Source organism: Vanessa tameamea, chromosome 18 (genome assembly GCF_037043105.1).
Source record: "Vanessa tameamea isolate UH-Manoa-2023 chromosome 18, ilVanTame1 primary haplotype, whole genome shotgun sequence".
NCBI lineage: Eukaryota > Metazoa > Arthropoda > Insecta > Lepidoptera > Nymphalidae > Vanessa > Vanessa tameamea.
Window position 1 is genome coordinate 10,988,287 of NC_087326.1, and position 24,290 is coordinate 11,012,576.

At 33.3% G+C, this 24,290-nt stretch overlaps 5 protein-coding genes across 5 annotated transcripts; 2 read left to right on the forward strand and 3 right to left on the reverse strand.

Moving 5' to 3' along the window:
• The first annotated feature begins 60 nt into the window (after positions 1-60).
• On the forward strand, positions 61-1,216 carry Hspc300 (Haematopoietic stem/progenitor cell protein 300). The gene is made up of 3 exons (XM_026637148.2): positions 61-320; positions 674-756; positions 1,081-1,216. The coding sequence occupies exons 1-3, from the start codon at positions 200-202 to the stop codon at positions 1,105-1,107; spliced, it is 231 nt and encodes a 76-aa protein (XP_026492933.1). The 5' UTR covers positions 61-199; the 3' UTR covers positions 1,108-1,216.
• A 1,686-nt stretch (positions 1,217-2,902) lies between these two features.
• Positions 2,903-6,907, reverse strand: LOC113398465 (3-ketoacyl-CoA thiolase, mitochondrial-like). The gene is made up of 8 exons (XM_026637221.2): positions 6,800-6,907; positions 6,366-6,532; positions 6,161-6,292; positions 5,669-5,933; positions 5,278-5,453; positions 4,851-5,051; positions 3,444-3,598; positions 2,903-3,007 (listed from the first exon to the last, which is right to left on the reverse strand). Exons 1-8 carry the CDS (start codon positions 6,816-6,818, stop codon positions 2,926-2,928), a joined length of 1,197 nt encoding a protein of 398 aa, XP_026493006.2. The 5' UTR covers positions 6,819-6,907; the 3' UTR covers positions 2,903-2,925.
• A 627-nt stretch (positions 6,908-7,534) lies between these two features.
• Positions 7,535-12,828, reverse strand: LOC113398042 (3-ketoacyl-CoA thiolase, mitochondrial-like). The gene is made up of 8 exons (XM_026636624.2): positions 12,678-12,828; positions 10,304-10,470; positions 9,684-9,818; positions 9,336-9,600; positions 9,078-9,253; positions 8,394-8,594; positions 7,845-7,999; positions 7,535-7,683 (listed from the first exon to the last, which is right to left on the reverse strand). Exons 1-8 carry the CDS (start codon positions 12,697-12,699, stop codon positions 7,602-7,604), a joined length of 1,203 nt encoding a protein of 400 aa, XP_026492409.2. The 5' UTR covers positions 12,700-12,828; the 3' UTR covers positions 7,535-7,601.
• A 2,057-nt stretch (positions 12,829-14,885) lies between these two features.
• LOC113398056 (3-ketoacyl-CoA thiolase, mitochondrial-like) lies at positions 14,886-21,097 on the reverse strand. Its single transcript, XM_026636632.2, has 8 exons — positions 20,952-21,097; positions 18,570-18,736; positions 18,007-18,138; positions 17,399-17,663; positions 16,832-17,007; positions 16,382-16,576; positions 15,808-15,962; positions 14,886-15,488 (listed from the first exon to the last, which is right to left on the reverse strand). The coding sequence occupies exons 1-8, from the start codon at positions 20,968-20,970 to the stop codon at positions 15,407-15,409; spliced, it is 1,191 nt and encodes a 396-aa protein (XP_026492417.2). The 5' UTR covers positions 20,971-21,097; the 3' UTR covers positions 14,886-15,406.
• A 246-nt stretch (positions 21,098-21,343) lies between these two features.
• Positions 21,344-23,284, forward strand: LOC113398065 (acyl-CoA-binding domain-containing protein 6-like). Its single transcript, XM_026636644.2, has 2 exons — positions 21,344-22,080; positions 22,418-23,284. The coding sequence occupies exons 1-2, from the start codon at positions 21,448-21,450 to the stop codon at positions 23,186-23,188; spliced, it is 1,404 nt and encodes a 467-aa protein (XP_026492429.1). The 5' UTR covers positions 21,344-21,447; the 3' UTR covers positions 23,189-23,284.
• The last annotated feature ends 1,006 nt before the right edge of the window (positions 23,285-24,290 follow it).

The window sequence follows — 24,290 nt, forward strand, 5'->3', positions numbered from 1 at the left end:
CTCAAGGAAGAAATTATTTTTAATATGGCATCCCTAAGATGCACAAAATCACTAAATATTAGTTTTTGTGACAAACTGACAACTGACAAACTTGAATGAATGTAGAACATAATTCACAATATCCTATTTGCAATAGCAATTATTGTAACCCTTAGGCGTGATTTGTGTAATCATAAATACATATTAATCCGTAGCAAAAATGTCACAACCACCTCGAGAAACTATACAAAAACAAATCCAGCAAGATTGGGCAAACAGAGAGTACATTGAAGTAATAACAGGAAGCATAAAGAAAATTACTGATTTTCTTAATTCTTTTGGTAAGTTAGTGAAAGTGGAAGTGAAAGTTATTGATCCTAATCATACAGTAATAATTCTTAAATGGAATTAATATATCTGTAATCATTTATGTAGTGTTTGGTTATTTATCTTTAATATTTGTTAGTCACTTTCGTTTAATCGAAATGTTGCCAATTCTTTTCTGTATTTGTTATGAATTAATCTTTTTTAACCTAACTATTAGACTTGTTGCTCCTTTTTAACCCAACACATTTAAAAATATGGTTGTAATTGTGTCCATTAGTAACATTTAGAGGTTTAAACCATTAGAATTGCAATTAAAATGTGTTTGTTTATTTGATTTTTATTATATTCTATTAAATATGGTTTTCAGATATGTCCTGCAGATCTCGCTTGGCTGCATTACATGAAAAACTAGTTTCATTAGAGAGAAAAATTGACTATTTGGAAGCTTGTGTAAGTATTATATACATGTTGAAGTAATTATATTTAATTCATATAAGTTCTGAATTATATAATAATAGCAGGATAGGTAGTTTTATAAAAAACAGTACTGCTTTGCATAGATAAACATTAACCATAGGGTAAAAGATGTTTTTTTTTTTAATTTTTAACTAAGGCTGAAGCAGTTGCATCAAAATTTGTGTCTGTATGACAGAATGACATTGTTAAAGGTTGATAACTGACTATATTATATTGGCTTTATGACAATACAATATCATTATTACAGTAATGAATGATTATGAAATTAATATGTAAAAGTAATTCCTTTTTTTTTAGGTCACCAAAGGAGAGACGCTCACATAAGCAAAGAAATATTTTTTTTGTCTGAAAACTTCAAAGCATTTATTTATGTATATTTAAATCTCAAATGCATTCTTTACATATCAATACCTTAATTTATGTATGATTAATGCTGTTTAACCTTAATATCTAACATTAATCCTTATATTCTATTATCTTAAGTAGATTTTAGAATGTATTCAAATATTTTGATTAGATTAAGGTATTGATATTATTTGGTGTGCCAACTTTACTCCTAAGTTTTATTAATGACTTATTTTGTCAGACATGAAATTCAAAAACAAAAATAAGTTTAGATTTTTACTGTGCTTGTCATTAAAATGCTCTAAGCTTACTTTTTGTATATTAAAATAAGTTTAATTGACATTTGATTTCAATAATCATGATCAAGCTCTTTGGTGATTTATTTATGAGATTATCGACTGTACATAGAGATTCTCTATGATCATAGAAGAAAGTGTTCACAAGTATAATATACTGTTTTTACTATTGTGAAAATTATTTACTCTGGAGCTTTCTCGTGTATGAAAGATTAGTGTATACATGTGGTAAAAGGATTTGGTGTGTGTGGATTTATACTTTTGAACTTAACTCCTATTCGCTAGCAACAAAATGAATGCTTTTTAATATGGCTAGTGAAAATAAAAAAAAAATCAAACTGTCAACAATTATGATGCAGTATATATACATATTTTATTATTTTAAATTTGAGTATTAAATAATTCCATTGTTTAATAAAATTGCTTTAAAACCTTTTTTGATTGTTTTAATTGAATATATTTTTAAAAAACCATACAGTATTCAGAAAACTATGTTCTTTTTTTTATTTTTTCAGAATAATAGTACAACTAATGAAAGTGTGATTTTTCACTGTTTTTTATAATTGAAATTACTTATTATCTAATTTCTTTAATTTGACTAACTTGTGGTGTTTATTTAAATATCACTATATTAACTTGAGCATATATTGAATACTAACTACTATAAAAGTATTGAGTATAAATTAATTAAATATATTGATTTATAATAATTTGAATGCAAAATATTTAAAGTAAAAATAGAATGACATGTTATTTCGTCGCGAAATTAGTCTGCAAATTAAAAAAGATTACTAACAAGATTTTAATACATTTTGAAGGACAAATTTTATATATGAAGATACTTCTCTACGGAGTTATGCACTAACAGCTGTACTCAGAGTCTTCCACTAACTTGGATGCCAATTATTTGTCTATTTTTACCAAACGATATTTAAAAAAATAGCAACGTAATTCAGGCTCGTATTATTAACGACGGTCTAAGTCTAACGTCTCGAGGTCGGTTTAGAGCGTAAGAACCTGAATAAGTTTGTTACTGATCCAAAAGTTTTTGTAAAAATGGTTACTTGGGTTTAAAGTTAATGCACGTCTCTGAGAATAGTTGTATATTAAAGATTGCACATTTTAACCAATTCGATGTTCTGTGTACTACTTTTTATCCTGCATTCTGGGCCTGAAATTTACATTTATGTCAGGCACTAATATTTCTTGCACACCAATATATTTATCTTATTTGACAAAACTACGTATTACCTCTTTTTATTGTATGCAATTGGTCTATATTCTGTGATTTAGAACATTTAATAAATATCAAATTGTTAGGAGTAAATCATATTAGTAAAAAAGTAGAAATTTTGTTTATGTCTAAGTCCATTTATCTTTTATCGTTGAAAACATTTCAATAATATCTTTCTCTCAAATTTATTTCCATCCATGTTGTTGATGTAACTCTTTTTATTACAATAAATATATTAGTTATTACGCTACATCATTTAAAAAGTCCTTAGATAGCTTCAAACATAACCGCCACTCCTTGTCCACCCCCACAGCTGGAGACAGCGATTGCCCGCTTCGCTTTAATATGACTGAAACAATTTATATCTGTTAGTACAGTCATTGTAATCATAACAACATAATTTAATTGTGATCGTTTATTTTATCTAATAAGGCTCTTATTAGTACATCAATGGTCTGTCACTTAGATCAGTTCCGTCGATGGATTTAAATCAAACCATTTCTTACACCGTCACTACTATACGGGCAAACGGTTTTAAAGTTCCAATTTGTGTATTTTTGTTATTAGCGGCGAGTCCGCCGAATCGTATGTTTTTTTTTATGAAAAGGATCTCGGCGCTGTTATTTTGGTATCTAATTAATTTTGTTTTTTTTTAGTGTGTATGTGAGTTTGCGTGCGCGCACGTCAGGGTGTCTGTGTGCGTGTGTTTATGTGTGTTTGCTAGCGCGCACGCTGGGTGTGTGTGTGTGCGCGTGTTAATGTGTTATCACTGTTATTTATCATACTTAAGATGGTGAACAAGATGAACAGCCATTCGAGCGCCTGTTGCGGCAACGGGGTTCCCTAACACAAGGGCTCCGCCATTTACGTTGACTTTGCTATCGTCTATTTTTAGCTCTGTAACAGTAGCCAAAACTTGAGCAGCAAACGTCTCATTTACCTGAAAGAAATAAAAGTAAATACAGATATCATTATTGTTACAATATTCTGTACTAAGTGTTTTTAGATAGATAGAAATTCACAAGTGTCGGGGTTAATGCTTAACTGGGAAGTCGTTGTTAAGAAATTATATTTAAAAGTAACAGCTTCACTTTATTAATAAATAATCCACTAACTTATGGCTCGAACCGGGATTTAAACAGGACCTCAGAGTCTACCCGCGGCTTTGCTCGCGTAGAATAAAAATATATTTACAAATTAACTTAAAATATTACGTTAATGTAAAACCTCTGTGTATACCACATTGGTGTGTATTTCAGCCCTTAGGGCAGAATATCCAGAAAAGCTTAAATGAGCATCAATTAATTTTAAATCGGTAGCGCAAAAATAAAATTTCGAGCTCCTAACTTCAAAATGACGGACTTCCAGACTAACCTGTATACGAAATGTCAACCCCTACTTTTTCCTTTTAGGCCTAAAATATCAAGAAACGCTTAAATACGTATCATCTACTTATTTTTCATAAGTAGCCCAAAGATAAGGTTTCATGCTTCTAACTTTAAAACTGTCGGTCTTCCAGACTATCCTATATACGAAATGTCAACCCAATTTCTCTCATTAGGCATAAAATATCCAGAAACGCTTAAATGCGAATCAACTTATTTTTAATCGGTAGCCTAAAAATAAAATTTCGCGCTTTTAACTTCAAATTGACGGACTTCCAGACTAACACCTGTATACAAAATGTCAACGCCTATTTTTCCCTTTAGGCGTAAAATATCCAGAAACGCTTAAATACGTATGAACTCATTTTTAATCAGTATCCCAAAAAATAAAGTTTCATGTTTCTATCTTCAAAAATGACGGACTTATATACAAACTTGCAATCCTTATTTCACCCCCGTAGGGGTAGAATATGCAGAAACACTTAAATAAGTATCTACTCCTTTTTAATCAGTATCCCAAAAATAAAGTTTCATGTTCTAACTTAAAAAAATTACGGACTTCCATACAAACACACCCTAATAATTATAGTTACGGAGATAGAGCTACTTTGGTTCAAAAATATAAATCCCAATTATTCCCTATCCCGTGGGAATTTTGAAAAATCCCTTCTTAGTGCACCTCTAGAATACTCAAGGTATACGTGTGCCAAATTTCAAGTCTCTAAGTCAGTAACGGAAGAGTTTTATCGATAAACTAATCACATCCAGCTGAAACTCAAAATGCTATATAAATACAATCTACTTCACCTCAAATAAATCGACACTATCAATATCCGTGTCAGTAACTTGTAATAATTTCTTCACAGCCGGTACAGCCGCCAGTCCAGTCTCAAGAGGGTCAACCCCAACAGTAGCCCAGCCCGACACTCTCGCCAGAGGAATCAAGTTGTTACGCTTGATTGTAGCTTCATTGGCCAGAACGAGAGCTGCGGCTCCGTCTGCAGGGACCTGCGACATTTTGTCCACGATGGATAGTGTGTCATAATTTTCTGCCTTTAAGTTTCATTAAATTCCTTCCAAAGTGGTTAAGTAAAACATTTTCAAGTATTTTGATTTTGGTCTCAGTGTTATTACCATTGATAAATTTTAATTTAAATATATATGTATAGAACAATTATTAAATATTATTAAGTCCGCTTTAAGTTTCAACCATAAAGTCAAATTAATAATTTACCGATGAGTTTAAAGATGTCACCACCGCTCCGTCTTCGAGCAACGGCAGTGATTTAGCCATATTATCTGAAGTTATGTTGACTTCAGTGAGTTCATCCCTGTCAACCAAAACCTCCTTTTTTCTTAATATTACTTTCAAACTGGTAAGTTCGTCGTTAAAATGTTTTGATTCTTGACCTAAGATCGACAATTGCAATACAAATCAAAGCTTTAGAGAATAATCAATAAATTTTTCCAATGATTAATGTATGGGTACTTTTTTTTACTTTAATTTTCAACGGTAGCACTGATGCAAGGTATATATTATTGATATTTGTACTTTTTTATACGATATCGCTACAATGCTGTGAGTTGTTTGTAACACAGTTATTTATTAATTATGATATATTCACCTGCCTTCCACTTCAAATAGCTCTTAAGCGCAAAATCATCTGACATCTCTCTACTTATATTGTATTTTACGGCAATATTTTCTGCCATCTTTTCTAAGCTCAGTCCTGTATAACTATCTAGAAAACGTTTTTTTATATGATCTTCAAAGTGATATGTTGAGCCGAGAGTTGTGCCAAATCGAACGTTGCGTACCAATATAGGGAGTGAAGACATAAGTTCCGTTCCTCCTGTTAGACATACGTCAGCAGAACCTGTTAAGATCTCCTATAAAATAATTAAGAATGTGCAAAACTATCTATGTACGTACGAGTATATGTGAATCATATGCTTCTAAAAAGTCTTTAAATTAAACAACAATATAAGATGTTGGTTTCTACACGTACAACCAGGAAATATGATCTCGCTTACTTCTTTAGAGTTTCTCGATTTTTTTTTGTGTAATGTTATTTTATATGTGTTAGATTTAGAAATTGTATTATATTACATATTACCGTAACACCAGTGAGAAGTGCTTGTAAGCCCGAACCACAAGCCTTATTTACTCCCAATGCTGGCTTGTCAATAGAAACTCCGGCATAAATACCACAGTATCTCGGAGTTTTACCGCCATCGCATTGACTCAGCTGAAATATTAAGTTTTAGCTCAAAATAAAATAAAATATCAAAGTAACATAATGTTAATATATATGAACTAACAAAATTAACATTTCCAACAACCGTACTGTCAACTAAGGTTGGATTTAGATTTCCAGAATTTAAAGCATCTTTTGCCGCGGCTGCAAATGCTTGTGATGCTGGCAACTCTCGGAGAGAACCGCCATATTTGCAAAATGGCGTTCTTTTCGCGCCAACCACAAAAATACCTGTGAATAGCACAGAGGTAGAGTTTACTATAGCGATGATACCTATCTATATGTACATGATTAAAAATAAGTAACTACATATTTTATTTTAAAAAAGTTATTTCTTTGATTTATTTAGTACTAGTATCCGATATTGTAAGTAGCGATCAATAGTATATTATTAATAATCATTTAAAACAGTATAATTGACTTCAAGATAAAGTGTAATCGATGCGTTTCTGCCTTAAAGTAATACTAATACAGTTTTTGCGATATTTTACAACTCACCTTTAGAAGCGAGTGCCATGAAGATACCAAGCGAACTGATAAAAATTGATAAAATATACAGCGGATTTAAAATAACCTCAAAAAGATATTGTCACGAGCAAGTTTTAACAAAACAATTTTATCTATAATTGTATAAAATTTTTGTGTTTGTTCACGTATTTGTATATTATAAACAACTCATTTATGTGATAGCTTAGCAATGGTATGTTATTTTACTGGAAAATTAGAATATCAAAGTATTGTTTTAAATCATCAATATAATATATGAAATACGCACGTAAAATTTGAATGTATTTGATTGTGTTAGCTATTTATTTTTATTTATATCATAATTTAATGTTTTTAATTAATAACAATGTAGTTTATTCCGGCGTTTGTATTTAACGGCTTATCTCTATGAGTATGTAAATAAACTTCAAGTAAAGGTTATATTTATTAAATTGTGTGCTAAAACTTTCATATTTCCAATTTTATTGGTACATTATGCTAATGTAACTGCATGGTAACTACCTATAATTCTGATAGATTGTCGAATTAATATTAATAAAGAATTATTGTTAACCGAAAGGAAAGTAAACAGTCTGTTGATTTTTTTTTGTGTTAAGTATAGACTATTTATAAAAGGTAATTATTTGCGTAGTTTATTCTGTATAGTTCAATTGACCTGTTTAGTCGAGTGTTTCTTTAACAGCGTCGGAAATATTAATAAAACAAATTTGATTGTAATAAATATTTTATTACGAAATATAAAAATAACATATTGATAAAAAATTAACATTTCTCATTGCATTATATAAATAATTCAAACTGCTTCAATAAGCACAGCGATACCTTGTCCACCCCCAATACAAGCTGAACCGATACCTCTCTTTAGACCTCTACGCCTGGAAATAACAAAAAAAAAAATGTATTATGTTAACTAATGAATTTATAATAATATCGCGTTCTTAAACTAAATTACTACTTAAACTTAAATATACTACTTGTATCGTTTATTAAGTTATACGATGTTACTTTCTATATTAAAAATGTATTAACTACTAACCTCAGTTCATACGCCAGATGTGCGGTGATCCTGGCACCAGAAGCGGCAAGCGGATGTCCGAGCGCAATAGCTCCACCGTTGACGTTCAGCTTGCTCTGGTCTAAGTCCAAGGCTTTGACACATGCAAGAGCCTGGGCTGCAAACGCTTCATTGATCTGTATTAAATAAGTACCTGATTTAACCTTTGTTCGTTGACAAAAATCTTTCTTTAAATTAAAATTATGAGGATGACAGAAGATGAAAATTCAAATATATGATTATGATTTACAGTTGAAATACTTGGACCGTGGAGTAAAATTGGAAACATTTAAATTTGAGCGCAACGTGTGCGTTATTGTGTCAACGGCCACAACCCTACCATAGGAGGACTTTGCCTAGATTTTTGAAATTGTGATTCTTGAAATATTTTTGGCATTCTCGCCACCATTACAGGTGGTTAAAATACTTTTTTTGTTTTTTGTAAAATAAATTTTAGTTTGCAGTTTCTTAATTAAACCCTTATCTTACAATATTATTCCTATATGATAGTAATAACTTTAAAAAAATTACCTCGATTAAATCTAAATCATTAAGAGTCAATTTAGTAGCGGCGAGTAGACTCTGTATTGCGGGAACCGGCCCGATTCCCATCATGCTGGGGTCGACACCGACGAAGGACCAGCCAATAAGACGGGCCAGTGGGGTCAAACTCTGCTGCTTGACCGCTTCTTCACTTGCCAAGACAAGAGCGCCAGCACCATCATTCACACCCTTGTAGCAAAATATTTATTTTTTATTGATTATTATTTTAACGACTAATAATATGAGTTACAGAGTCGAATTATTTTTATTAAAGTTCAGTTTAAAAAAATATTATTGAAATAACCTGTGCATAATTAAAATCAGCAATGTTACAATTTACAACCTGAGCCAACATTAAGAAAATACTTTATTAAGTATTGTTTCAGTGTCAACATCCATGTTCGGAAACAGGACCGTCATTTCCGAGACATAGACGTGTAAACAAGAAACTTGTAACTCCATCACTGACTGACTGAGATTTTATTTGTAGAAAATCCCCAATTTTTTAAATTGTCACGATAACTACAATTAAATTCTGATAGGACTAACGAGGCAATCACATCGATATCAGCCATCATAAAAGTCATATTCATACAGACCTTTTAATTTTCTTATGATCTTATTCTAAGAAACAGTTATAAAAAGTCTCGATTCTCAAGAAAATAGTCTTACCGAAGAATTTCCTGCAGTGACGACACCGCCTTTCCTGAACAATACTGGCAACTTATGAAGATGCTCAAGTGTAGTATCTGGACGTGGATGTTCGTCTTTATCGAAGATAACTTCTTGTTTCTTCAGCTTTACAGGTACTGGCGTTATTTCTGCTTTGAATACACCGCTATCTTGCGCTGTGTAGGTATGAACATTTGGTTAAGTTACAAGTCATCTGCCTGAATCAGCCAGTTGAGTAGAAAACGATAGATCACTCACCAATTTTCCACCTCTTCTGTGATTGTAATGCGAAATCATCAACTTCTCCCCTCGTAATACTGTACTTATCAGCTAAATTTTCGGCAGTTTGTGGCATCGTGAAGTTGCAGTATGTGTCTAGTGAACTGGAAGTGAGAGCATCTTCGAAGTCCACTTTAACACCTAAGGGAACCCCGAAACGAACGTTTCTTACAACGAATGGAACAGCTGACATATTTTCTGTTCCACCAGCGAGTGATACTTGAGCGGCTCCTGTTAGAATATCCTAAAAATATCAACAATACAAAATAAATTCTAAATAATGAACAGAGTCTTAGCAGTAAAGGTCATATTTAAACTAAGATGTACCTGCGCACTGTTTATAATAGCCTGGAATCCTGAACCACATAATCTGTTTACGCCGAGCGCTGGTTTTTCTTGTGGAACACCAGATTTGAGAGCTGCATGTCGCGGAGCTAGTCCTCCATCTGAACTAAGACTCAGCTGGAATAATAATAGTATCATTAGTGGCATTTTTTCGACTGGTTTTTTAAATTCAGACAAGCCACTTTCATATGTGTGACCATTTCTTACAGCTTTAATGTGCCAACAAACCCGGAAGATGAGAAGTCATGTCTCATGAGCCTGTAATGTGCCGGCCATTGTATTCATTTTGAATATTATTTGGAGTTTACTATTACATGCATAGTTTCGGTTTATTTAATCTTTTATAGTAAAGATTCTGTTATAATATAGACTATATTAAATTCTAAAAAGTTTAAAATGTTCCAAATTCCATTTCAACAGATTTTCCTTCGGTTATTTTTTTTTGTGATATTTTGTTCGGAAGGAATATAAAGTCTTTGTTTAAAGATAAAATATACAGATAACTAATAAATAACAAGAGAAAAAAAAGGGTATTTTTTGGTAAATCGTGACATGAATGAATGAATAAAACCTACAATTTTTTTTTAAGTCGTAATACCCACCGTATTGACCAATCCAACGTTAACTGTATCCACTATAGCAGGTGCTACATTACCAGCTTTTAAAGTATCTTTCGCAGTAATCGCTAGAAGATCAGCAGGAGAAATGTTTCGTAGCATGCCTCCCATTTTGCCAAACGGAGTTCGTTTTGCTGCCACGATGTACACACCTGGCAAAATGTTTGATGTTTTTAGTATAATCAACAGCACCAAATGTTAAGTTATTAGTATAAAATATTTAGTTTCTGTTAGTAGATTAACTCTTGGTTTTATAAGTATAATATACACCTCCTTTTTCTGAAAGCTATAATAACTAAGTGGCATTAATCTTAACGCTACGTCGTCCCATGATCGGCTGTCATCGACAAATGACCGTTCGATTATATTATTAGCTAAATTCGTTTATTTTTTAACGCCGACGGCCAAATAGTATTTACGATGGTAAGTTGACACCACCGCCCATAGACATTGGCGCTGAAAGAAATATTAACCATACCTTGGACGAAACATCGGCAATGCGAAAATTGGGAGATACCATGTAACGTCTATTGTTCCTGTTGTTACACTGGCTTACTCACCCTACTAACCATAACCAGGATACTACGCAGACGCAGACGCACACATATGTAAAATACTCTATAATACGGATCACATTTACAATTACATTACGAAAAAGCAAAGGCAATTAAGTCCTTTACGAAAATATACAAGAATATTTTTATAGCACACATTATAAAAAAAAATGTTCGATATATGAATGTAATGCGAAGTCATCTCTCTATCTATTATAAAATAAAAATGTGCAATATGAATATTAACTAACTTCGTTTTTTTTTCAATGTTAACGTTATAATTCGACCAGTTCAAAAACTAGGTGTAATTAACATTTCTACCTAATAATAATGTTGGAGTATTAGATATTGCATAAATTAGTTATAGTATAAAAACAAATGAAAACATTTGAACGAAATTAATTATTTAATATATTCAGTTAATAGTTGTAAGTGTAAACGTACGTTTTGTACCAGGTTAGGTGCAGACAAATATAATTAGTTGAAGGCATCCAAACTTTAAGAAGCTCAATCAGACAATCTACTTACTACTAAACCAACTTTAAGTATATTAAAAATGGTATTAAGCAAGCTTGAACCCCAAGGAAAGACAGGCTACTTTTAATGCCAAATACCTGAACATCCCCTAAAACACGAGCGAAGCCCCGGGCTACAACTAGTTGGATATATTTAATTATTATTTATTAATTTTGTATCGTTCATAGCAAAAACAGCATCACTAAGATTTCGTATGCCTAATTTGTGTTTCATATTAATGTCGAACTCGGCGACGAAGAAAAACATTGTGAAGAGAAGACTTGTATGAATCGAATAAATAAATATATTTATCCACGAATCAGTACTGGAGTAGTGTGGTGAAATGAGTCGTACACCTTCTCATCATGTTGAGAATAGGCAGAAATTGAATGTCACTTTTAATCAACAACATTTGTTTTCGGACTTAAAATATTATCAACTTAGCATTAATCTAAAAAAAATATTGGCAATCTAAAGATTTTATATTATCGTTAACATTCGATAAATCCTATCGTTAAAGAAATTTTATAGGACTTTGGTCATTGACTATTTGCATCGGTAATTGATGATGTTTTTTATTAATGCGACTGTGTTTTTCATTTTAACTACGGATATCTTCTTATTTTATTTATCTACTTAAAATGACTAGGTAAACTAAGCGCAAATGGTAGCTGTAACTCTACTTTCTTGTGGAATTTCTCCCTATTTGGCAATGACAATTGACGTGGTATTTGGTAACCCGTAACCCTTTATTCAATTCAAACACACTCATTTTATAAATAATAATGAAAATAAAGTAAATATATACTTATTAAACGTCATGACACTTATATCGAAATAAAGTGTTTCTTTTAAAACATGATTATTTAATAATACCTAATATTTAGTAATTTTCAATTTTACTGAAATTTATTGATTACAAAAACAATTCATTTTGCATATTCATATAGTTACTGTGCGACATACAGCCACTAACCAGTCAAACTCGAACGTAACAGAGGTCAGTGACTGTGGTTCCACAGTTCCACAACAATTCCTATGAGTATATTTATATTTTAATAGGAACAAGTTCATTGCTTAAGTTTAGTTACTTGTACCTATGTTTTTCTGTTTGTAAACATAACCTAACATAATAAGTATTTCATTAAGTAACGACTTATGAAATCAGTAAATATTAACAATATTAAAACGAACCGGTTTAATAATTAAACAAAAATATAAATACTGACATCGAAAGTAACTTAACTTTAACATTAATTAAGAACGAAACATTGGATTTATTGAAATACCTTTATTAACAGCAACAGCCATCTTTAATTTATCACGTAAACAAAACTAAATATGAACGACGAACGTAATCGCTAGCCGACTGCCGACACGACTTAGCGTGTGATCGGTTTGAAGTGTTTGAGGCAAAATTAATGATAAGCGAGCCCCGCTATATCTAACTTGATTACATGTTTTTAAATATTATTATGCTAGTTCTTGTCCTAAAATGCTTTTGAACATTATCATTTTATTTTTCAATTTGTACCACTGCTCACAGACATAGGAGTTGTGCTTCCAACCTTGGGAGCTAATGTATAATAACATTAGCTTGTGCCAGTAGTAAAGTATATAGGTTTATTTTTATAAAATTTTCAATAAGTTCAATTCTTAAACATATACTGTATTACCAGTATCGTCTATCGATAATGTTATTATGTAATTTGTAGTTTTATAATAAAATATATAATATTTATAAATATTTTATTAGCAAAAAACAAAATGATGGTGCAAATTCTATTAAGCACTACTTATCTTAAATTAATCTGTGATGTCTTGATTAAAATTATTCTAGTATAAAGATAATAATGAATAATTATTTTCCAGTAAAACTGGAGCTACGAATGTGGATTTTCGAGCTCCCCTAAACAGCCACCCTGAGCAGATACCCCGATTTGCTCGAAGGTCGTACATAATGAGTTTACCAGTTCCCTATGAGTGATTTTTTTCAACTGAAAACTTGTCTATTATTGTATGTGGATTCCAATTCCCGAGCTAGTGTTTGCTACGTATTTCACTCCCAAAATGTCGACGCAAACGTGTTTGTAACTTTGGGTATATTCATGGTGTATAATGCCACGTTATATCTTACCGATTTATAAACATACTAGCTAACCGTCACGACTTCATGCGGTAAAAATAAGAATTTTGTTTGCATTGCAGCATCTCAGCGTCACGTCCAATCTAAGCTATCCAACCAGATTCATTTAATAAAACACACAAAAAAATCATCGAAATCAGTCCAACCATTTACCAATTCAGAAGATTACTATATATAAAGATTGAACATTTCCATCAAGATTACTTATGAAGGTATACTAAAATAATGAACTATATAAATTCTAAACATTCTAGACTGTGACCGCTATATTTTTTAATGTCTTATCTTTTGATATAAAACATGACAGCTAATTATATAATAAAAAGATATAATCTACTATCGTTATCTTTGCGTGAATTTTTATCTGTGAGCAATAAGTTAATTCGTTGATCAAATATATTAGCTTTAATGTCACTGACTTCCCCCTTTATTTGTAGAAGTGTACGAAGTTACGTAAATGAGTGAAACAACCCGTAATATGACATTACTATTGTACACTGCTAGAAAAAATCCTTCTCTACTATTAAAGTAACGGTTTAAATTTTCATTCGACGAAAATATTCTTACGATATATTCCATCATCAAACGCAAGATGAATTTATACACATTACTGCAGTCTTTATATCATATATATATATCTATCATATATATAGTACTATCTTCGTCCATTTCAGAGAGGCAGATAAAATTCTTTCGGAAAGTTAAGTAATCGCTACAAGTTCACATTTTCAAGGTCATCACAGAGTACCATCAGCAAAATTATGGATATTAAATAATATAATAGAAAAGAATTGGGTTCAATACAATCTATATTATTTATTTACATAGATTTAAGAATAAAAACATTTCGAAATAATACGATATAACAAGTTTATTTTATTTTCATTTCATTTTCTTGTAAAAATACAAATAAATATATTTCATTGCTGTGACGTGTCGTTAAATTGTAGTTGTCAATGATTTAAATACTATTTTTATATTGATAGCAAAAATATATAAGATTTATGTTGTCATTTGAGTATTAACAAATCAACAATTCAGGAAGACAATTGCTTTAAAAACAAAGTATATATAATCTCATTGTTTCTGTTGATTACAATTGTTTGAAAATAATGTAAAGATTTAAATAAAAAATACATAAAAAAAATTGTTCCATTATTTACATAAATTTAATCTGTACGTAGGTAAATATGAAAACAATTTAGATACAAGTTTTTATTTTGTATATAAGTATAACATGATAACTAGAAAAATTACAAAAATATATTCCAAAAAATAGCTCTCTAAGTGTATTTAAACATCTGAATAGCTTAAACATTCATGCTATATAATAATACGTCTTCTAGTATATTATTCTGTATAATTCCAAGGTGGTCCCGTCTTACTTTCATCAGATATAAGTATTTATTTGACACACACATGAAGCAAATTATAAAAAGTATTGAGTATAAACTAACATCATTAAAAAAATGTTAAATCAATCAAACTGATAAATATTTGACATAGCTGACTTCAACAAAATACAAGACAGATATGTACATTTGTAACTACATACAGTCTTAATCTATTAGTTCGGTTTAAATGATAATTTTAAGTGCATTTCAACGGAGAGAAAAATTGGAAACATATTTCATTAAACCATGCTGTTGACAAGCAATTGCAAGCATAACATTGAGATAACTATTTCAATAGAAAGGCACCATTAAGATTATGCTTATTGCACATTGTCAGTGTTGTAATTTGTTACAACACTAGCTATTATAGGCTTACGAAATTAACAATACGATAGGAGCTATCCTATTTGATAGAGATAACTTCCTAAGACCTTTAGAGGAACAATGAATGGACAGGTAATGGTCTTTGAGTAATATGTTAGACTACTTCAACCATAACTGCGATGCCCTGTCCGCCACCGATGCACGCGGAGCCGATACCTCGCTTCAGGCCGCGCCGTCTGTTGAATATAATATACATATAATCCATAAAATTATTTTTTATTTAAATCGACAATACATTAAAACAAATGTATATTGTTCAAATTGTTATTTTTGTTGTTTAGTGTTCAAATATCTTTAAACAATAAAAGTTATCGTTTCTTTCATTTTTTATGATTTACGAATATAATGTTTTTCCGGTGTTGTATAGTCTGCAATGTGCGGAATTTGGTGCGCAGCTGGGTGCGGAGTTTGGTGCGCAGAGTAGGTTGTACGGAGTTTTGTGAGGAGTGTGGTGCAGAATGTAGTGTGCGGCGTGTGGTGGCTGGCAACACCGACCTGAGCTCGTGCACGAGGTGCGCCGTGATGCGGCTGCCCGAGGCGGCGAGCGGGTGTCCGAGGGCGATGGCTCCGCCGTTCACGTTGAGCTTCTCCATGTCCAGCTTCAGCGCCTTCGCGCACGAGAGCGTCTGCGCCGCGAACGCCTCGTTGATCTGCACACAGGACTACTGTCAACGCCTCCCATCGCTACTACTCGACTACCCCGGGGTCGGGAATCACAGCCCCATCAAGAGCCTTCCAGACAGGCTACTCTAAGTCTATCAAATCCTTTAACAGTGTGTAAAAGGCACGAAAGTAGCGATGAGCTTGATGCTCAAATCGAAGGAAAAAAGTAGCGAATATACAAAGAAAACAGTCAGGTGTACACGAACCGGACATAGGGTAACTAAAAACTGAGCCCCTCTCCCCACATACATGGGCGAAGCTATTGGCGGAAACTAGTGGAAATATATTCAGTACTACAATCGTAATATTTACCGATTATAATATCATATCAAATCTTTATGACATAAAATGAATATTCAACCCATTATTTTTTATAAAGGTCGTCCTCTTCACAAAACCAGCTCACCTCGATTAAGTCTACGTCGTTAAGAGTCAGCTTAGTGGCTTTGAGAAGATTCTCAATTGCGGGAACCGGTCCGACGCCCATGATGCTAGGGTCCACTCCGACATAGGACCAGCCCACGAGCCTGGCGAGCGGCTTCAAGTTCTTCGCGGCTTCCTCGCTAGCGATAACCAGGGCCCCAGCACCGTCGCTTATACCCTGTTGGCGTTCATTGATTATTTAATATAATTAAAATATGAGAAAGCAGATGGATAAACAGGCCACTATGATATAGCGTTCTACATTGTTATAGACTACTCTTTATAGTTTTATAACATAAAGAAACTGGCATCTTTTTTTTTTATTGCAACCAAATTGCCCGCAATTATACTGGCTTACTTCACCTATTTTACCAAAATTAATTATTAAGTAAGCTTGTAGATGGTAAACATCTTTAAAATAGTTTAAACTCACCGATGCTGTACCAGCAGTTACAAGACCTTCCTTTTTGAAAACAGGGGGCAGCTTCTTTAGACCCTCGAGTGTTGTCTGAGGACGAGGATGCTCATCAACTTCCACTTTCACTTGCTTCTTCTTAATGGTTAAAGTGACAGGTTCGATTTCGCCCTTGAAGACACCAGCGTCGCAGGCTGAGAAATAAATCAATTTATTTTAACCGTTCAAATGATTCGACTACATATATAGGTTTTATGAGAATATGAAATTGATGCCTTTCACGTACATTTTCAAAACAGGAGGAATTTCGAATTTAATTTTATTATTTCAAGTAGGTAGATAGGCAAATTTGCTATCTGACGGTAAGTGGTCATCACCGCCCATAGTCATTGGCGCTGTGAGACATTAACGAGCCTTTACAAGTCAAAGCACCACCAACATTGGGAACTAAGATGTCACGTCCCTCGCGCCCGTAGGTACGCTGGTACCGTCATACCGTTAACAACAATACAAGGCAAAGCTGTTTGGCGTTCCACTCGTCACTCCCCCAAAGCTGTGACGGCAAATCTGAAAGTCCCAACGTACCCGCTTTCCACCTCTGCTGCGAGCGGAGCGCGAAGTTGTCGACCTCGTCGCGGGTGATCCCGAACTGGCCGCCCAGCTTCTCGGCGGTCATGCCCATGGGCAGGCCGCAGTAGGAGTCGGTGAGGCCGGCCCACAGCGTGTCCTCGAAGGCGTGCGAGGCGCCCAGCGCGGTGCCGAAGCGCACGCCGCGCACGGCGAACGGCGCCTGCGACATGTTCTCCACGCCGCCCGCCAGCGAGATCCTCGCCGCGCCGGTCAGTATGTCCTGCGGCCGAGCTTATCACTTGCACGTGCTCTTTATTGGAACGAAGTTCTTTTTTCGACTTACAGTAGAGTCAACTGGTAGAAATCGCAAATGTAAGCGTTATCACGACACCCCCCCCCCCCATCAGGCGAACTTCCCTTCTCTTTCTTATTATTAACTTCTTTTTTGTCATTGTTTAGGCACAGGCATGTTACATTGCTTTTAAATTCAGCTCTAAGATATCAGGATACTAAATTATCACTCACACAAAAATTATCAAACCATGAATCAGCTCAATTTTGCTATCTTAAGTAAATAATTTTATATAGATAAAATCTTCTGTACATTTCATTTGTATATTTACCTGTGCACTGTTCACCACGGACTGGAAACCAGACCCACACAGCCTGTTCACGCCCAACGCTGGCTTGTCTTGAGGGATCCCTGCTTTGAGCGCTGCGTGTCGTGGTGTGTAAATGCCATCAGTTTGAGAAGCCTGGTCCGAAATAATAATTATTACGATGGTAGTGCCGTAATACGTACCACGCATTCATTGATCATGTGTCTGTTTATTTTGTTTGACATTAAAACCTCCATTATTTTTTTTATTTTTTTATATATATTTTTTATAAATATTGGACAACATCACATACATTACTCTGATCCCAATGTAAGTAGCTAAAACACTTGTGTTATGGAAAATCAGAAGTAACGACGGTAACACAAACGCCCAGATCCGAGACAACATAGAAAACTAATGAACTTTTTCTACGTCAACTCGGCCGGGAATCGAACCCAGAACCTCGGAGTGGCGTACCCATGAAAACCGGTGTACACACTACTCGACCACGGAGGTCGTCGAGTAGTATGTACACCGGTTTTCTTTAGAATTTAATATTTAGAATTTTATAAAATATTGTCACTTACCGACATAACTTGACCGACAATCACGGAATCGATCTGGTCTGGAGCGACTCCAGCCTCCTTAAGAGCCGCTGTAGCCGCAATGCTCTGCAACTCCGTCGCGGTCGTGTTTCGAAACACACCGCCGAACGTACCGAACGGGGTGCGTTTAGCACCGACGATAAAAATACCTGCAAAACAAACTTAACTAAATAAACACACATTTAGCTTTTTAAATCGCCAGTTATCAGTTATAATAGCGGAATTAAATTAGCGTACCAAAATTTTTTTATTTAATTTAAAAAAAAATTATAAACAATATAACAAATTATATTTCTAGACAGACTGTCAAAAGAGAGAACGCATCGAAAAAAAATTGTAGCTAAGCCACTGAGTACACACATACTAGTAAAGTAGAGCAATAAATATATTCTGAATTTATTAGGGAACTATGACAATTTGTTTATATTGAACTAAAATAATAATTAGACAAATAATTTCTCTAGGATGTGCTAAAGCTATGACAGATTGTCTATGAATCTCGGCTCTAGAAGCCGACAATTAGTTCAAGTTCGACTCGTAATTCATTGCTAGTAAAAAATTCTTCAAAAAGACTTCAAAATTCAAACATAGAAATTAGAAATGCAGAATTGGCTTTCAGCAAATAATAATAAACTGAACAAAGTTTTAAAAACACAAGTAAATAAATTATAGCTTACTTATTGAAATTAAAATATTCCAATTAATTCATAATATAATTATTAGGGTCTCTATGCCTCTGGAGGGCTTGGGGCCACAAATTGGCTAAAAACTAAACAAGGCTAGTGCCTCCACTAATTTGTAGCCCCAAGCACTCCAGACCTTTAAATCTGACTCTGGACGTAGTTCTTTATGTTCCTTCTCAAGAATATATTTACAATTTCATTTAATCAAATCATAGACAGCTTTCAATAATTACAAACTTTTTTTATTTTTGTCTCATTAACACCGAGAGATTTTAGAATTTCTCCCTTTATTAATGGTATAGAATAACCTCAATATTTTATTCAATTAATATTTTTATTTTTAAAAAAATTCGTCACTCTGTTTATAAGATATGAAATTAAAAGAAAGTTAATAGAAAATGGATAAACATCAATAAAATTTATATCTTACGAGTTACTTTAGTGATACAAAAAATTTAGTTCAATACAAAAACACACTATGTAATGCTAAAAGTATTAACTTCATAGTAAAAACATATAATAGCAGGCATATTACAAAGAGAGATATGATATAGAGTCCAGTGGTTAAAAGACTTAAATCTTACTCAATAATTCCAATGAACTCAGGCCAGCATCATTAAATTTTCAACTGCTTAGTTTGTGTTTATAAGATTTATCTTATATCGGATAACATTGTGAGGTGACCTGTGTGTGTATCCATCAACTTGCATTTGAGCAATAAAAGTATTATTTGATATATATACATCTTTTTAAATTGGTCATAATTTTTTTTTTTTTTCATACATGTAGAAATTTTTTGTGTAAATTCTATGATTAGTAGGCTGTATAAATGCTACAAGAAAATCATCATCTCGCATAGATAAATATAAATAAATATAAATATAAATATTGGACAACATCACATACATTACTCTGATACCAATTTAAGTAGCTAAAGCACTTGTGTTATGGAAATCAGAAGTAACGACGGTACCACAAACACCCAGACCCAAGACAACATAGAAAACTAATGAACTTTTTTCTACATCGACTCGGCCGGGAATCGAACCCGGGACCTCGGAGTGGCGTACCCATGAAAACCGGTGTACACACTACTCGACCACGGAAATCGTCGAAATAGTCGTCGTAGATATAACATTAATTTAAAAAAAAAAACAGAATGATAATAAATGTGAATATGTGTATATGAGCATGATAATCATAATGAGTATGAGTTGTTGTCAGGTAAAAACATTCTATTATTAATATTATAATATACAATGTGAGGTTAAAAATGTGAATCTTGGCAACAAATATATTAATCGGTTCGAGGTCATTGTACTTCAATTGATCTATGATCCTGACTTTGTACGAATCTTTATAGAACTATATAATAAAATAAAATAAAAATAACATATAATGTTCTTATAAGAAAAATATGTTAAATAAGTACAAATATTTACAAATTTAAAAACATTGTATTTATTTTTTCTTGAATTCAATTTAACACATTTTAAGAAATATACAACTTAAAGTAAACTTATTGAAATCTTATTTTCTATCATCAAAAAAAACTGTTTTTATTTCATTTTTTTATCTTCAAATAGAAACTGGAATTTGACCCCAGTGAAAAGTAGTAAGCATTGTAATTCTTTTAGTACATCTTGAAAATATTGTTCGAAACATTAAAAAAATCACTGACCTTTTACTGCTACCGACATGATTAAAATTATTTATGCTGCGTACTTTAACTAAAAAACTATTAAATATAAAAGTTAAAAGTTTACGTCAACACCCGGTAACAAAGTTGCCGAATGAGTGAATTAATTGAATGAACTGAATTAACTTTTTATATCCGCTCCGTAATTGAACGAATGAATTACTATCAGTAAAACCATAGAGTAAAATTTAATTGTATTTAAAATTGATGTATTAATTTGACGAAATAATACAATTATATAAAGTAAGTTCAAAAGAATTGCAATTTTTGTTTAAATTAATATTATATTCAAATATGTGTATTCATTTACGTAGTAGTAGTAATAGAGTAGAATACGAAGTAGATCTAGTTGTGATTTCTATTACGTTATTGATTACCTATTCTCTTTGGTTTTTGACAAAGCCATTTTAATTTGATCTAAAGATAAAGCTAAACTTTGCCCTATTTTAGGAAATTGTCAACATAAAATGCTTATGCAATGAGCGATGGCCGTCCTGTAAGTGGTCAACTGAAGAAATTTGTGTTTCGCGGGAAATCTTCTAGCAACGGGGACACAAGAGGTGAATACTTAGAAATTGTTATACCGGAGTTATTATCAGCTGGGTATTCATTCTACACGTGGCCCTCAGCACCTCTTTTAGCTTGGTATTTGTGGACTCAAAGAAGAAACTTACGTGGTTTACGTATTTTAGAGCTCGGCTGTGGTACTGGTTTACCTGGAATCTTAGCAGCTAAGTGCGGTGCTCACGTGACTCTTACAGATAGTGTTGTTCTACCTCGCTCGTTGAGGCACTTGTCGGCTTGCTGTGAGGCCAATGGTTTAGTTCCCGGTCGTGATTTACAAGTTCTAGGACTAGCCTGGGGACTTTTTTTGGCCGATGTACATAACTTAAGACCTGTAGACTTATTACTTGCTTCTGATTGTTTTTACGAACCTTCTCAATTCGAAGAAGTACTTTCAACTGTCGCTTATTTTTTGGACGGAACTGACGCACGATTTTTGTGTGCTTACCAGGAGCGGAGCGCAGATTGGTCAATTGAGGCTCTACTGAAGAAGTGGGGACTGAAAGGCGCACTTGTGGATTTGGATTCGCTGAGTGAGAGTTCTGGTGTAGACTACAGGGCCTTGATCGGTGAACGTTCCCTGCATTTACTTGAAATCGTGTCTGTTTAGGTTATGGCCAGCACAGCGAGAGCTGCTCGCCTCTATGTTGGCAATCTGGCCTGGACAGTAGGCCACCGTCAGCTACGAGAGTATTTTGCCCAGTTTGGTCCAATACAGAGTGCAAGAGTAATTTTTGATCGTTCAACTGGATTAAGCAAAGGTTATGGTTTTGTAGAATTTGCCAGTCCATCCAGAGCTGAAGATGCTACAAATAAACAGCTGCATACTCTCGAGGGATTAAATTTGAATGTGCAAATGCAACATAATTAGATTTTTATAGAAGTTGGTAGTTTTAATAATGGCTGGGGCACTTTCATACAGTTCTGACTCTGATTTCTCAGATGACGATCAGACTCCACTAGATAAGGATTTTTTTGATGCCTGTAATCATGTTTTGGGGATTACTTCAAAGCTGAAGGATAGTCAGCTTCTGGAGCTATATGGCTTCTACAAGCAAAGTATGGAAGGGAAATGCACTACTCAAAAACCAGGTTGGTTAGATGCCAGAGGCAGAAGAAAATGGGAGGCTTGGAAAATTCTCGGTGATCTTTCTAGCGATGAAGCTAAAATAAAATATATAGATCTAGTTCAGAAATTTGATCCTAAGTGTAAACTTGGGGTACGAAGTGGATTACATGAAACATGGGTCACAATGTCCTCATTGCGGTACTCCCCAGAACCTGAACTTGTGGATCATGAAATGTCATTGTTTGATGCAGCAAGGGAGAACATAGGAAAACTTGTTACAAAATTTTTAAGTGAAAACCCTGAGTTGTGTAATGAGAGGGATGAGAATGGTTTGACAGCTTTACATTGGGCTGCTGACAGAGATGCTACTAATGCATTAACCGCTGCTTTAAATGGGGGTTGCTATGTTAATGCCCTGGACAAATCTAAACAGACAGCTCTCCATTATGCTGCATTATGTGGCCATGTCAGATCCACACAAATCCTATTAGAAGCCGGGGCTTCATTTCTGAAGGACGATGAAGGCTTTACTCCATTGGATCTAGCCACAGACGAAGTCAGAATCATTCTGGAAAATGCTACATAATGTCTTAGTCTATAAATTTGTGTCTATGTCATTTAAAATTAAAAAATACTTTATATCTTATTCATTGTAGTTATTATAAATAAATGTTAGTGCTAATATAGTTTTTAATTTCTTCAATTTTTATGAACACAAATTAGCATTTGTAAAATAGTTATTATATCTATTCATAGCATAACTATTCATGTTAGTTTAATAGAAATCAAAATTTTCAAGGCCAAAAAGTGAATGATAATATCAATTGGTTGATGATCTGGCCGATTTTGGCCACGGCTTTCAATCTCAAGGGAGACCAGCAGACTACGCAGGATATATTATAACTGTTTGCGCAAACAAAAGTGCACTAGCTATTCCCTCAGTCTCCAAATCCGTTGTCACGAATCTGATTCCATTTCCAGACTCCGGGCTATCACTGAGGATTTTTCAATAATACAACCCAATAACTTTTTATTGGTTGGCCATTGGGGCTTGAACCTAGTTCAGGATCTGCAACCTTATCTAGGTACTAGACAAAAGAGGCAGTAAATATTATAAGCATAAATTGAATGAAGACAACAAACTTCCTTAATTTTATAAACAATTTAATTTGACAACTTACCTGGCTGTTGTGTTGACTTGTTATTAAGGGTATGAGAAGGGACAAAAAGTATTTTTCAGTAGTAACAACATTTTATTACATATATTTACACTTATCACAATTTTTGCATTTCTTTTATTTGCTATTTAAAGTCAATCCACACGAGGACACAAACTGTAAAGCCTTCCACACATATAGGTACTGTTGTTTTTATTGTTATAAGAATATCCTATCTTATTGAATATCAAATTACAAAATATTGAAACATTTGAAATTTACAATCTGAGAAATTACTATTTTATAATATCAAAATACTTTTATAAAAAATGTATAATTTTAGTGGCTTATTAATTATTAAGTTATTACCCTACTAGTCACCTTAATTAATCTATTTTTACGCTGGCAATCGGAGCCGGATTAAGGGGCAACTATTGTGAGGGCCTCCACAATAAATATTTAAAAAATATAGATAATTCCGACGAGATAACAATCTTAATGCATGCAATAAAGCCTCTTTTAATATATTAT